At 46.2% G+C, this 12,362-nt stretch overlaps 1 protein-coding gene across 1 annotated transcript; it reads left to right on the plus strand.

Moving 5' to 3' along the window:
• The first annotated feature begins 1,533 nt into the window (after positions 1-1,533).
• Positions 1,534-10,387, plus strand: LOC138722607 (shugoshin 2-like). Its single transcript, XM_069860957.1, has 9 exons — positions 1,534-1,563; positions 2,216-2,356; positions 2,674-2,849; positions 3,516-3,578; positions 4,154-4,248; positions 5,032-5,294; positions 5,904-8,108; positions 9,170-9,293; positions 10,087-10,387. Exons 2-9 carry the CDS (start codon positions 2,218-2,220, stop codon positions 10,286-10,288), a joined length of 3,267 nt encoding a protein of 1,088 aa, XP_069717058.1. The 5' UTR covers positions 1,534-1,563; positions 2,216-2,217; the 3' UTR covers positions 10,289-10,387.
• Positions 10,388-12,362: the final 1,975 nt, after the last annotated feature.

Here is a 12,362-nt window from a genome sequence, read left to right on the forward strand (position 1 = left end):
GCCAGGGGACAGGACAAGAGGGAATGGCCTCAAGCTCCGCCAGGGGAGATTTAGGCTGGACATTAGGAAAAAATTCTTTACAGAAAGGGTCATTGGGCACTGGAACAGGCTGCCCAGGGAGGTGGTTGAGTCACCTTCCCTGGAGGTGTTTAAGGCACGGGTGGACGAGGTGCTGAGGGATATGGTTTAGTGTTTGGTAGGAACGGTTGGACTCGATGATCCGGTGGGTCTCTTCCAACCTGGTTATTCTGTGATTCTGTGATTCTGTGATTCCTTCATCACCACAGATTGGCGCCCTGTGTGAGGACAGAACTCACGACCTTCAGATTACGAGACTGAAGACCCTCTCAGTCCTGGGCCAGTTAATTCACAGGATGAATCAGACTTATACCTCCACTATCCCCTTCTGCTTTGTTGAAAACCTCCCCTCCACCTCCATTAACTCCTACACTGCCCAAGGCTCCTACTAATCCCTTTACAGATGAGTTGACAGAGGTAAAATCAGTAATGCAAAAGTGTACAGAAGAAGCTATGAAACAGGATGATTTTAGTTTTGCCTTTCCTGTTATACATGATCCAAACCTGCCTCCAATTTATGAAACTTTGCCCTACCAAGTTTTCAAAGAGCTTAATAAAATCTGTTACGGAAAATGGAGCACAAAACACATTCACTGTAGGACTAATAAAGGCAGTAGCTATGGCATATAGAATGACACCATTGGATTGGAAAATATTAATGAAAGGGATATTATCCTCAGCGCAATATGCTGTTTGGCAATTAGAATATAATGATTTAGTAACAGAAAAAGCCATGGACAATTTGACCGTGGGAATACCAATTCATCAGAATATGCCAACAGATACAGGACGATACAGGAGGGTTGGAACTGGATAATTGTTACTGAAAATGCTGGCAAATAAACTCTCTAAGATTTCTTTTGGAGTTTCAGAAAGGCAGGACCCTTTAATCAGGCCTGAGTGGAGGGATCCCCATCGACTGTGCTCGGTGAGACAGGAGCGGGTTACAGGGTGCACTTCCCACTTACATGCAGGTGTATTCGTTACTCCAGAAATCTTACACATATCCTATTACTTTCCATGGACTAATTTTAATGTTGTGATGAACTTCAAGACAGTCAACTCCCTGCTAATGTGGAGCTGGCTCCAGCTCTGCCCGACCTTGCGTTTGAGGCGGGGAGAGGCTGCGAACAGCGGTGGCGGCAGCAGCAGACACGGCTGCTAGCGCAGAGCTGCTCAACACAGGGCGCTGCCAGAGCCAAGAGAACAAACAGCGCCTGAAAAACACTATTTGATAAAAAACACGCTATAAAAAATAAACATGCTATCAGAGAGACGTTCTGTCTAACTTTAAAAAAGAAACAGTTACTTGGAAGACCTCCGCTTTAGCTTAAATCAAACCGTTCCACTTTTTGCAATAGCGCCTGCTTCTTGTACCGTGACCCCCGGGTCCCGCGGGCCGAGCGGGGCGGGGCCGGCAGCCGCGGCCGTTGGCGTTCGAACCCAGCGGGGCGGGGCGGTAACGGCCTGGAGCCCTCGGTAGGGGTGAGGGGGGCCGGGGAGATGGCGGGGGCCTTGGAGTGATGGGGGAAGCGCTGGAGTTGTGGGGGTGAGGGGGCTGGGGAGATGGGGGGTCTGGGGGTGATGGGGGAGCGCTGGAGTTGGGGGGGTGGGGGGGCGGTGAGATAGCGGGTCTAGGAGTGGTGGGGGAGCGCTGGAGTTGGGGGGGTGAGGGGTAGATGGGGAGATGGGGGGTCTGGGAGTGATGGGGGAGCGCTGGAGTTGGGGGGAGTGAAGGGGGGCTGGGGAGATGGGGGTCTGGGAGTGACGGGGGAGCGCTGGAGTTGGGGGGAGTGAGGGGGAGATGGGGTGTGTGTAGGGGGGAGTGCTGGAGTTGGGGGGGCTGTGGTGGTGCTGGGGGTGTGTGCTAGGAGTGATGAGGAAGGGGACTGGGAGTGCTGGAGTGGGTCTGGGACTGATGGGGGTGGTCTGTGTGTGCTTGGGGGGGGCTGGGAGTGCCGGGGAAGGGGGGTGCTGCTGGCGGGGGCTGCAGTGGCGTTGGGTCAGTGAGGTGAGGGGGGATTGCAGTGGGGGGGAGGATGCGGTGCCGTGCAGTGTGTGTGTCTGCTGCAGGTCCTGGGCAGCGAGGGTTCTGCAGGGAATGTAGTCGCTGACCCCACTGGTGTTGTCTCTCCAGCCATGGCATCTTGGAAGGATCCCAAAGCGTCCTTCAGCCTGAGCGGTGTGAGGGAGCGGATGTGGGAGAAGAAGAATGGTGCCTTGAGGACTGCAAAGTTGAATGCTTCGCTTGCATCAAAAATCAAAACAAAAATCATTAGTGAGTGTATTTTGCCTTGCAGAGGCTGGCAGCTGTGTCAGCTTGGAGCTTTTGGCTGTGGTGGGTGGGAGGCAGGCTCGTCTCACTGAAGTTGGGCAGATTTTTACTGAAAGTTGTCCCTGCTGTTCTCTGGAGACTTCTGTTGCTGGAAGGAATGTGCTGCTGATTTTGGAGGGGCAGCTATTAAGTTGTGGAGAACTGAGCCTGTGGGAGGCCTTTCTGGTAGGCCTTTGTGGGAGGAGGAAGTCAGATGAGGGGAGAGGTATGGATGAGACCTAGGATGCTGATTCTGTGCAATGCTTCTCTGTCACTTGCAGATAACTCCTCCACTTTTAAAATCTCTCTGAAGCACAACAATAAAGCACTGGCCCTGGCCCTCAATGCGGCAAAAGTCAGTGTGCAGCAGCTCACTCAGGAGAAGATGCTGTTAAGGAAGGAGGTGGACCAGTGCCACATCCAGAACGCTCTGCTGCAGCATAGGCTCTCCTTCCTGGTATGGCACTAGTGGTGTGGTTGGCACGGGAAGGCGCGGTGGGCAAGGGATGCAGCACTAGCATCTCGCCTTGGGAGGAGCAATCTTTCGTCAAGTGTCCATGCTCTCTGTATATGGAAAAAGTCACTGTTCATTTGCTTATCTGTGGCAATGAAGGAGGTGCAGTTCTTGTAGTTTTCTCTAAGCATATTCTTTTAATTGTCATGGCATACTGGAGTCAAACTAAGAAAATAACACTGGCCTCTCTCATTCAGGCAGATCTTTATACAGCTCTTGGGTTCCCAAACTAAAGACAGAAGCAGGATGATTTAGGTTTTGTCTGTTCCACACTCATGACTGTTTTCAGTCCTATCTCCAATCCACTTATTCCCAGGAAGTTTTTTCCAGCCTGGCCTTCTCACACATTCAAGATTCACTATCCTGTGTGTCTAGTTCGGAACACTTGGTCTTTTTAATAATGTTTATTATAATATGCTTGGTACCAGTTTCACGTTTGATCTTGGTTCCAATCAATCTTCCATATAGTTGGCATTGCTCCCACACTTACTCTTTCTTCAAGCTATGTTCTGCCCAGAATGTGCCTTGCTCTGGCTACCAGTGTCCTTGTTGGAATAGATGTTTTGATTTAATGTCTCTATGGTTTCTCTCTTTATTACCTCGACATAGAATGACACCATGACAGAACTTGAAAAGCTTTTGGCTGCAGTGAAGATGGCTTGTCTGCCTGAGGTAAACCATGGAAACGAGCACATTGCTCTGGGAAGGGGGCTGTGTTTGTTTTGCTTTGTGTTGCTTTCTCATTTCAGAGTTTAATGCTTCAACTGTTCGTTTGCTTGCTTGAATTGTGCTGGATGCATCCTCATTTTTAGCTTGATGTTAAAAATTTCTGGGGTAACTTCTTCTTTGGGAAAGCCTGCAGTGGTAAATGGGTCATTGTTTGTATTGGCCAGCAGTCTCTTCTGCTGTGATAGGCTGTGACTTCTTTAAAATCGTTGTCATGGCAGCTTGGGGTAGGGAATAGAACACTTCCTATACGCTCTGTCTCATGGGTGGGTGAGAAAATATTCCTGCTTCCTAGTCTCAGGTTATCTGAACTAGTTTAACTTCATCCTTAAGTCTATGGAGACAAAATCTGACTCTGTTGCAGTTTATTCCATAAACTGTGCAATTTAAATGGGAGAGGGTCGCTGGCAGTATCTGACACGCTTTCCAGGGTGAAACTGAGCCTCTGCTGTTTCCGTGCAGGAGGTTGCATAGAGGATTGCAAGAGGTTTAACTTGCCCTCCTATTTCTCTGCTTTCCAGTTTCGTACGAGTTCTGCATCCTTGTCCAATGGCCAGAAGACCAGCATGACTGAAGATAGCTGGTTCGAAGGTGTTGCAGATGGTCAGCTATTGAGGTGGGTCTTAAAACGTCAGATATTGCCAAGCTTGTCCTCAATTTTTAAATGTTAAACTTTCTCTTATTTTACATGTCTTCCCAGTTGTCTGTTTTACATGAGATGTCTTCTCTAACCTGGCACTGCATGATGTTTTCCTTTACTCTGTGTCTTTCTGCTGCCATTCCTTGTCTTATTTGTCCTACTGCCAAATCTGTGCAAAAATTGGTCCTTCCCCCTCCTTTGTTTATAAGTGCGTTGCTTTTAGGCAGTTTTTCCTATGTAGCTGGTGAGCACTGCTAAATTTCCTCAAGTGAATGAGTATGATAGCTGGCTGCTTTGCAGTTTGTTACGTATAAATGCTTAAATCATCTCCTTATGATGTAAAATTGTGGTTTTGGAAGAAGGTCAGAGCAGGATCTCTTAAAGTATATTTGAAGTTCTGTTTCTCCACTGTCTAGCCTCCCCTTTGAACACAAGGGAACCCTTGGAGCTGCCCACACACATCCCTCCAAGCAGCCGTGTTGGTGTTCTGCAGTGAGGTGAACTTGTGGTCACCACCCGTGTGCTAAAAGGCCTTACTTCCTTGTTCCCTCAGTGCATTTTTCTCCTGCTTCTAAGTCTGCAGTGATGTGCTTTCCTTATAAGTTGTGCTTGCATAAACGTGGGATATCTGCCCCGGCTGTTCTTCAGCACTTGAAGCCTTCAGAAATGTATTTCAGCGACTCTTGATGGAGGTGAAAGCTGTAGCTATTCTGCTCCAAGCATGGTATGTGCTCCATTGTTGTTATTCCTTCTCACCAGGGCTGCAGGGATGCCACTGAGGGTGCCCATTTCCAGGCTGCGTGAGGCAGGACAGCAAGGTTGCAGCTCCACAGCAGTACAGACGTCCTCATTAGATCTTCAGAGACCTGCTTCTAATGAGCTCCTGGAAATTGTGCCTGTTGCCTCCAAAGACACTTTGCCACCTGCTGAGCAGCCTCAGTCCCATGAGGAAGAGAATGGGAAAATGTTGACTGGAACAATGGAAGCACAAGAGGCTTTTGTTGGATCTTGCCTCTTTGGAGGTAAATTTGCATCTTTGGTGTTCTGCTGGTGTGACTTTGCATATCTGTGTTTAGAAATTGAGTGCAGTGCCATAGCCCCAGTTATCTCCTAATCATCGCTCCAGCAGCTTCTAATTAGGGTTAGGAATTACATGTGATGCTGAGCTTGCTAGAACTGCATATGCCCTAGAATGGGATATCTTGGTGGGGATATTTGGCATGTTTGCAATAGCTTGAGATTGCCTATCAGGCTTTGAGTAATAGGCACTGAACTTACTTAAGACTGTCAGAAATGTCTGAAGGTGCAGAATCTGACTAGATGCACATCTTCTGTTCCTTGTGAATTTGCCGTATGAAAAATAACTCTCATACAGATTGTGTGCATTCCTAAATATTAGGACTGGTTAAGTGATCTTGCATTGAGCTGCCTTTCTGTTCTGAGAGAAGCCAGCTTGAGCAATTGTGTTACACGATAAGTCTAGGGAGTCCATGTAGAGACAAAATCGTTCTTTTTTTCCTATCCTTTGGATTTCTGGCAGTGTGTGGGGCATGGTTTTAGTGGTATGAGACAAGCTGGCATTTGCCCACTGCTTTTTTCATTCTTGGGAATTAATTTTATCTGTCCAACAGAGGCCTTGTGCACTACCCAACAAGATCCCAACAATTTGCCTGCGCTTGCCTGGGAAAGTCATCCCCTTTCAGATAAGGGCAATGAGATGGCAAAACATTTCTTTGATCGTCTCTCACAAGGGCATGTTACTCAGAGGAGAAAGCGTTCCACCCTGTTTGCAACAGGAACTCCATCTTCTGTTGTGGATATCGTCCCCCAAGCCAGTTCCACTCAGGTAGCTCGGTGGAGTATCACAGAGGAAAGCAGCAGCTCTAGCAAGAGCAACACACAGCCACAGCAGAAATCTCCCAGCTCCCTCATTTCCCCTACTCAAACCACTGTTGTTCCTGATGGAAGATCCTTGGCTAATGAGATTTTCTGTGATCAGCCACAGGCTAAAGAAACTGGGTGTGGTGTTGAAACGGACCTCAGGTATAGCAGAGTCCCTGAGTTTGTTCCTGTAAAGGTTAAGAGAAAGGATAGTGGGAAAACTGGTGGGAAAAAAACTGTCAAAAAAGCAAGCACAGGCGGAAAAAACCCAAATGCAATTAAAAACTATGCAGAAAGTAGTTATCTGCCTCAAGATGAAAACAGTGCTCAAAATGCAAACAAGCTCCTTCACCCAAAAGTTGCGAAATGTTCTATTGAGTCTGAAGTTTTTGAGACGGGGCAGAATGCTTGTGCGGAGGCTTTCAACAGGAAGAACAGAAGCTGTGGTGTTGAGCAAGATTCCTGCTCTGCTGCTGAAGTCCAAGATCTCAGAAGAACAAATGTGGTGGACCCAGCACAGCTACAGCTGCAGAGTTGCCAAAGTCATGACTTACAGCAGCAGGTTATGAAGAGAGCTACCTGTGAGATCCAAATTAAGGAGAGCTCGTCAAAAAGCCCAGTTGGTACCTTCTCAAACCACGAAGTTCCCTCAGATGATTTGAGTTTACAAAATGCACTTTTCTTGAGGAAAGAGACCTCTAGCACCTGTGCTTTGGAAAAGGACTCGAGTAGAAGCACAAAGAGCATGAGACAGAAAACCAACAGAAGAACTAGAGTAATTAGGCAAAAAGACAAGTCTGAAGAGCATCTGCCAAACAGTGTGACAATACCAGGGGCCAACGCAGAAGAACAGCCTAAGAAAAGCCAGTCAGAAAGCCCATTTGGTACCTTCTCAAACCATGAAGTTCCCTCAGGTGAGTCCAGTTTACAAAATGGGCTTTTCTTGAGGAAAGAGACCGCAAGTACTTGTGCTTTGCAAGAGGACTCAGATGGGAGTGCAAAGATCATCAGACAGAAAGCCAACAGAAGAACGAGAGTAATTAGTCAAAGAGACGAGGCTGAGGAGAATCTGCTAAACAGTGTGAAAATATCAGGGGCCAAGGATGAACAACAGCCTAAAAGAAGCCTGATGAGCAGGAAGAAGACTGTCAGGAAAAGCAGTTGTAATGATCAGAAAAATGAAGTTGATTTTGGGCCATGTAAAGATGTTCAAGAAATGGCCAAGGAGAGCACAAAGGATTCACTGTGTAATCCTAGAAGTATCAGGAAAACTTATATTGTCCATCCTCTGGATCTTGCAGGAAACTTAGGTTGTGTCCAGACAGATTTTGAAGGGGGTGAAATTGTACCTCACATGTCTATTGCTGGGAGAAAACCTAGCAAAATCCCCAGACTTGAGGGTATGGGAGCTGCTCAGAGCAATAAAAAACAGACAGAGGGCCTTCAAGAAAAGCAGCAAGCTAGAGCTGACAACGTGAATGCTTTGAAAAAAGAAGCTTATCCCAAACTGAAGTGCCAGTGGAAGAGGAACACCTCTAGTCCACCAAAGGCTGATTCCTTTGCCACACAAAGTGATGGTACCAAGGCGCTCATTGGAAGTTCAGCAGAACCTGCATACAAGCAAACTGCCCCGACGGGCAAATTTTCCTGGATTACAAATCTGTCTGAGCCAGATGCTCTCCTGAAGGAGCAAATAGCTGACATATCACTTGAAAATAATCTAATGGATGTTTCACACTGTTTTGAATCCTCTTCTGCAGCTCTGTCTGTCAGCTCCCAGCTTACAGATGTAGCAGGTTCCAAGAGCTTGAGTACTGAGGGCAACAGAATGCCAGAGAAACTTTCTATTGGGCTGGAAAGCTCCCTGATATTTAAAGAAATGCCTGCAGAGGAAATACCTGGGGAAACAAACCAGGCTGAGTCAAGTTCTCGGAGCTCACCTCCACAGGAACCTGGTAGGTTGGGGAGGGAAGCTGTGTTTGGAGATGAGTGCCAAAAATATGCGTGCAAGTGCTTATATTTAACTCTGAAAAGGAGAGGAATTAAGATCTATGTCCCACATACTGTTTATGCTCCCAGTTGCCCTGGTCAGTCACTTGTGTGGCTGCATTTGCTTCCAGTTGATCAGCCTTCCTGGAAGAAAGTATGGTCGCTTGTTCATGTGTGGATGTTGGGGAAAGACTAGAAGCATGTGCTGGGAGTCCCATTTTACCACTCTTGTTATGTACAGGGCATGGCTGTCAATTTAGAAACTAATTACTCAGTTGAAAAGTATAATTTGATGCTGGAGTCAGCATTACTGGGGCACTGAATATGATGAAGATGACAGCTTTTTAGACCAGAATGGTTAGTACTGCAAGAATCCAGACTTTATACCTCGAGGTGATATCTTCAATGGAAATTCATGAGAGACTGCCTAAATTCTCTTGGTTGTGGTTTTTTATTGTGTTGTTGTATTTGCTTTTTGTTTGTTTTTTTTAAGAGTTGTTTTGTGGGGTTTTTCCTTCCTGTAGCTGTTGATAAACAGTCCTCCTACAACTAGAGTGGGCTGTACTTTACTGTAGAGAGGGACGTTGTTCTCCTGCCTTCCCTGTCTTGGCTGACTTCACTTCAAAAGCTGCAGTAAACACCAGCAGGGTCCTATGTCTTGCTGGAAGCCTTGTAGGGTGCCATGAGCTTGTTTTCGTCTCCAGGGTATAAGCTCCTGGGCATTAGAACTATTAACTATAATTTTTAATAATTTTTCTATTACATCTGGGCCCAGTGATAGAAGCAGTATTGGTGACCTGTATCTTTCCAATGAGGAACCTAATTTGATTTGTGAGTTGATGTTTGAGGAGCAGGTCTAGGACTTTTGGACAAAAAATCTCCTGAATTATGGAGGAACATGATTGGATTTGGGATTGTACAGTCTTGAGAGAAACTTCGTAATGCAGTCTTTTACTATTTGGCAGCTGTATTTCTTAGGATACCTGGAAACTCTTTGATCAACTCATGTGAGTGTCTCCCTTTGCAGACATCATGCCACTACAGGACTTGACCAATACCAGGACTCTGCCTTCCTCCTGCTCTGAAGTGTTAGGGCGCCCATCCAGGCAGAGACGGGACCCACCCAGCTATGCAGAGCCAAAAATCAACAGGTTGGGCTTTTATCTATTCCTTCCCATGACCGTTCCCCATGCTGCTCTCCTGTGCTTACTCTCCAGGGCTAGATCCTCTGTCACTTTGTTTACCTTTGAGTTCCTCTTATCCTCTGTGTTTGTGATCCTCCTCTTCTGCTACACTGTGGTTAAGCCAAAGTTCTGCATTAGCACGGATGCATGCGCAGGTTTCTGGTAGCAAACTGGTAGCTACCAAAGGTGTTATTTTCCTCGCTGAAATGAGCACATCTCTTAGCAGACTGCATCTGTGGTGCTCCAGTGCTAATAAGGAATTATTGTGAAGATAAAACACAGGCTAAATAAAGACAGCTAAGTGAAAGCCTTGGGTTTCAGTGAAGGAAATGCCTGGTTCTGAGGAGGATTCTCCCTTGTGAGCAGGCTGTATCTATATTCCCTTTTTCTGGCAGATAAGAGAACCTAAAAAAGTAGCTGCATCTCTTCGCTAAGAAACTGTAGATTCAGTACATCCAATGACTACTATAGGGAACCATTTAGCTCCTAAAATGAGGAGTTTATTGTTATGCTACTGGGTAATACTATGTTTCTTCCCTGAAAAGTGTCAGAGTTTGAACTTTCTGTGAGGAATGGGTTATGCTGGGTCAGAAGTTCTCTGTACTGGTGCAGCTGTTCCTGTATTAGATAAGGAACAAACTGTACCGCTCAGTCATCTTATAGGGGAAGCATTTCAGTAAAATCAAACATCAGAGACTGAAATTGTACATGTATTCAAGAAACACCTGGATGGTTCAGTCTAACCCTTCTGGTTCTGCAGGAAACTGAGACGGGGTGACCCATTTACAGACATGGAGTTCCTCCACTCTCCTACTTACAAAACGAAAAAGAAAAAATCTGCCCAAGCCCAGAGGAAGACCAAGAAGATCAACAAGGAAAAAGAATTGCTTTCTGAAGGATGTTCCAGTACCAAGTCACAGAAGCTAATAATGGGAAACGATATGGATACAGAAGTAAAGTAGTGGTTGAACAGGCAGTTCCTAGGGGCTGGTGCATCTTTGCTAGAATATTTCTAATGTTTTGTAAAACAGCCTATTTTTAATATTGAAGTAGAAATAAAGTCTATGTGTAATAGTATAAAAGTCTGTGCTATTTACCTACTGCCTTCCACCCTAAAGTGCTGGATGCACAAATGCTTGTGGCACCACAGGCAGCCAGCTGGCTCTGCCGGTGCTCTCCTGGCCTTGCAAAAGACTGGGGGACAATACACTTAGGAGGGCTGATAATCCAGCATTACAGAAACCCACAAGGGCTGCTGAAAGTGTACAGAAATGTTTCAGCAGCCCAGGCTTTGCATCAAATACAAGAGGCGTGCTGACATCGTGCCTCACATTCCCTCCTCTAACTTCCATGGCCTCTGTAGAAGAGAAGTCCAGTAGGAAGCCACATTTGGGGTTGACAACTGAAGCTTTGGCCAGCCCTAGAAGCCAGAACTCTGACTTGTTCTGGAAGGGAGCTGTGTCAGGTAACTGATGGATCCTCTGTCAGCAGAAATAAGGGACTGAACACTGAGCCCTCCACTGCTCCTGAGCAGGCAGGAGATGGGCCACAGCTGCACACACCTAACTCCCTCTGTGTCAGCACTAGGGGTAGCCTAGGCTCTATTTTCATCAAAGACAACATGTGCTGGAGTTTGCTGATGGGACTGTTAGTGCAAAGGGCTGTTACTGGTGATGGGAGCTACAAGAGCCCTGCCCAAGAGCTCTGTGCAGCAATTGGTATATTGCAGAGTAGACAATTGTGCTTTGGAAAATCCTGTGGTGTTTTTTTTTGTTTGTTTGTTTTCTTTTTAATTGCAAACTGTGTGCCCACTGGCCTTCAGCACTTGCTTTCTTAGGGTCTACTGGTGTTAAACTTTGAAGGTTATCAATACTAAACATTTGAGGGAGTAGGAGGGAAAGTAAGTGATTGTAGTAGTAGTAGTAAAGGGAAAGGGAATGTGCCTCCTGGGAAGCAGGAAAAATGTTCCCTCTCTCTGTACCTAAAAGGAGGTAGTAGGGAGGTGAGGGTTTGTCTCTTCACTGTGGTAGCTAGTGACAGGACAAGGGGAAATGGCATCAACATGCACCAGCAGAGAGTGAGGTTGGATATTAGGAAGAATTTCTTTAAAAAAAAAAAGGGTTGTTGAGTGATGGCACAGGCTGCCCAGAGTGGTGGCTGAGTCACCATTCCTGAAGGTGTTTAAAAGATGAGTAGGTGTTATACTTGGGGACCTGGCCTAGTGGTGGACTTAGCAAGGCTGGATCGATGGTTGGACTCAATATCAAAGTCTTTTTCCAACAAAAAACATTCTATGCTTCCACAGCAGAGCAGGGAGATGAACACACTGTTCTTATGACCACATTTACTGATTCTTCAAGCAAGTGTTCGATTCTCTCCTCAGCACTTCAGCAGCATCCATCAGTTCATGAGGGTCCTCCTGTACTCTGCAGAGCCCTCCAGAAGATGGGAACTTTGTTAGTGTAATCTGCAGTCAGGTAAATGCTACTACATTGCTTACATTTAAGTTATACTGTTAAGTCATCAAAATAAAATTAATATTTAAAAACTCCCCTTTATTTGTTCAGTTTCCTGAAAGGTACTAGGCTTTCTCCAGTACTTTAACTCCAGAAGTCAGGTAGGGGCTAGTAAACAGCAAGGAACGTGTTAGAGGTGCTGACATAGTGTGATCTGCCCACCTGTGCCACAGTAGTTTGAACTGCTGACATGGGAGGCCAGGCAGGAACACAGATCTCCAAATATTCCTGATGGTTTTTCCCCTTGCTTCTATGGGTCAGCAATGGGACTTTTAACAGCTGCAGTTGTTGCATGCTTGTGTTAGTAACAGAATCGCAGACTGCTGTGTTCATTTATATTGAAGACACAGTGACAACACTAGCATTCGTAGAGCTGCATTTCAAACACATACTCATCCCCAAACAAACTATGCTAGCTGATGTAGGCTACCATTGCACTTCTACCCCAACCAACACTTAGAGCTAGTCAGCTGCACAGGGCAGGTGAGTGTCTCTTGTGTATAACCAGTTTCTGATCTTT

This window comes from Phaenicophaeus curvirostris, chromosome 7, assembly GCF_032191515.1.
Source record: "Phaenicophaeus curvirostris isolate KB17595 chromosome 7, BPBGC_Pcur_1.0, whole genome shotgun sequence".
In the NCBI taxonomy this organism is placed as follows: domain Eukaryota; kingdom Metazoa; phylum Chordata; class Aves; order Cuculiformes; family Cuculidae; genus Phaenicophaeus; species Phaenicophaeus curvirostris.

Bases quoted from the DNA above. Each gene is read 5' to 3' on its own strand.
- LOC138722607 (XM_069860957.1), top strand. From the start codon at position 2,218: ATGGCATCTTGGAAGGATCCCAAAGCGTCCTTCAGCCTGAGCGGTGTG. The intron at 5,295-5,903 runs GTAAATTTGCAT...TCTGTCCAACAG, and splicing joins TGGATCTTGCCTCTTTGGAG to AGGCCTTGTGCACTACCCAA. The intron at 9,294-10,086 runs GTTGGGCTTTTA...CTGGTTCTGCAG, and splicing joins GCAGAGCCAAAAATCAACAG to GAAACTGAGACGGGGTGACC.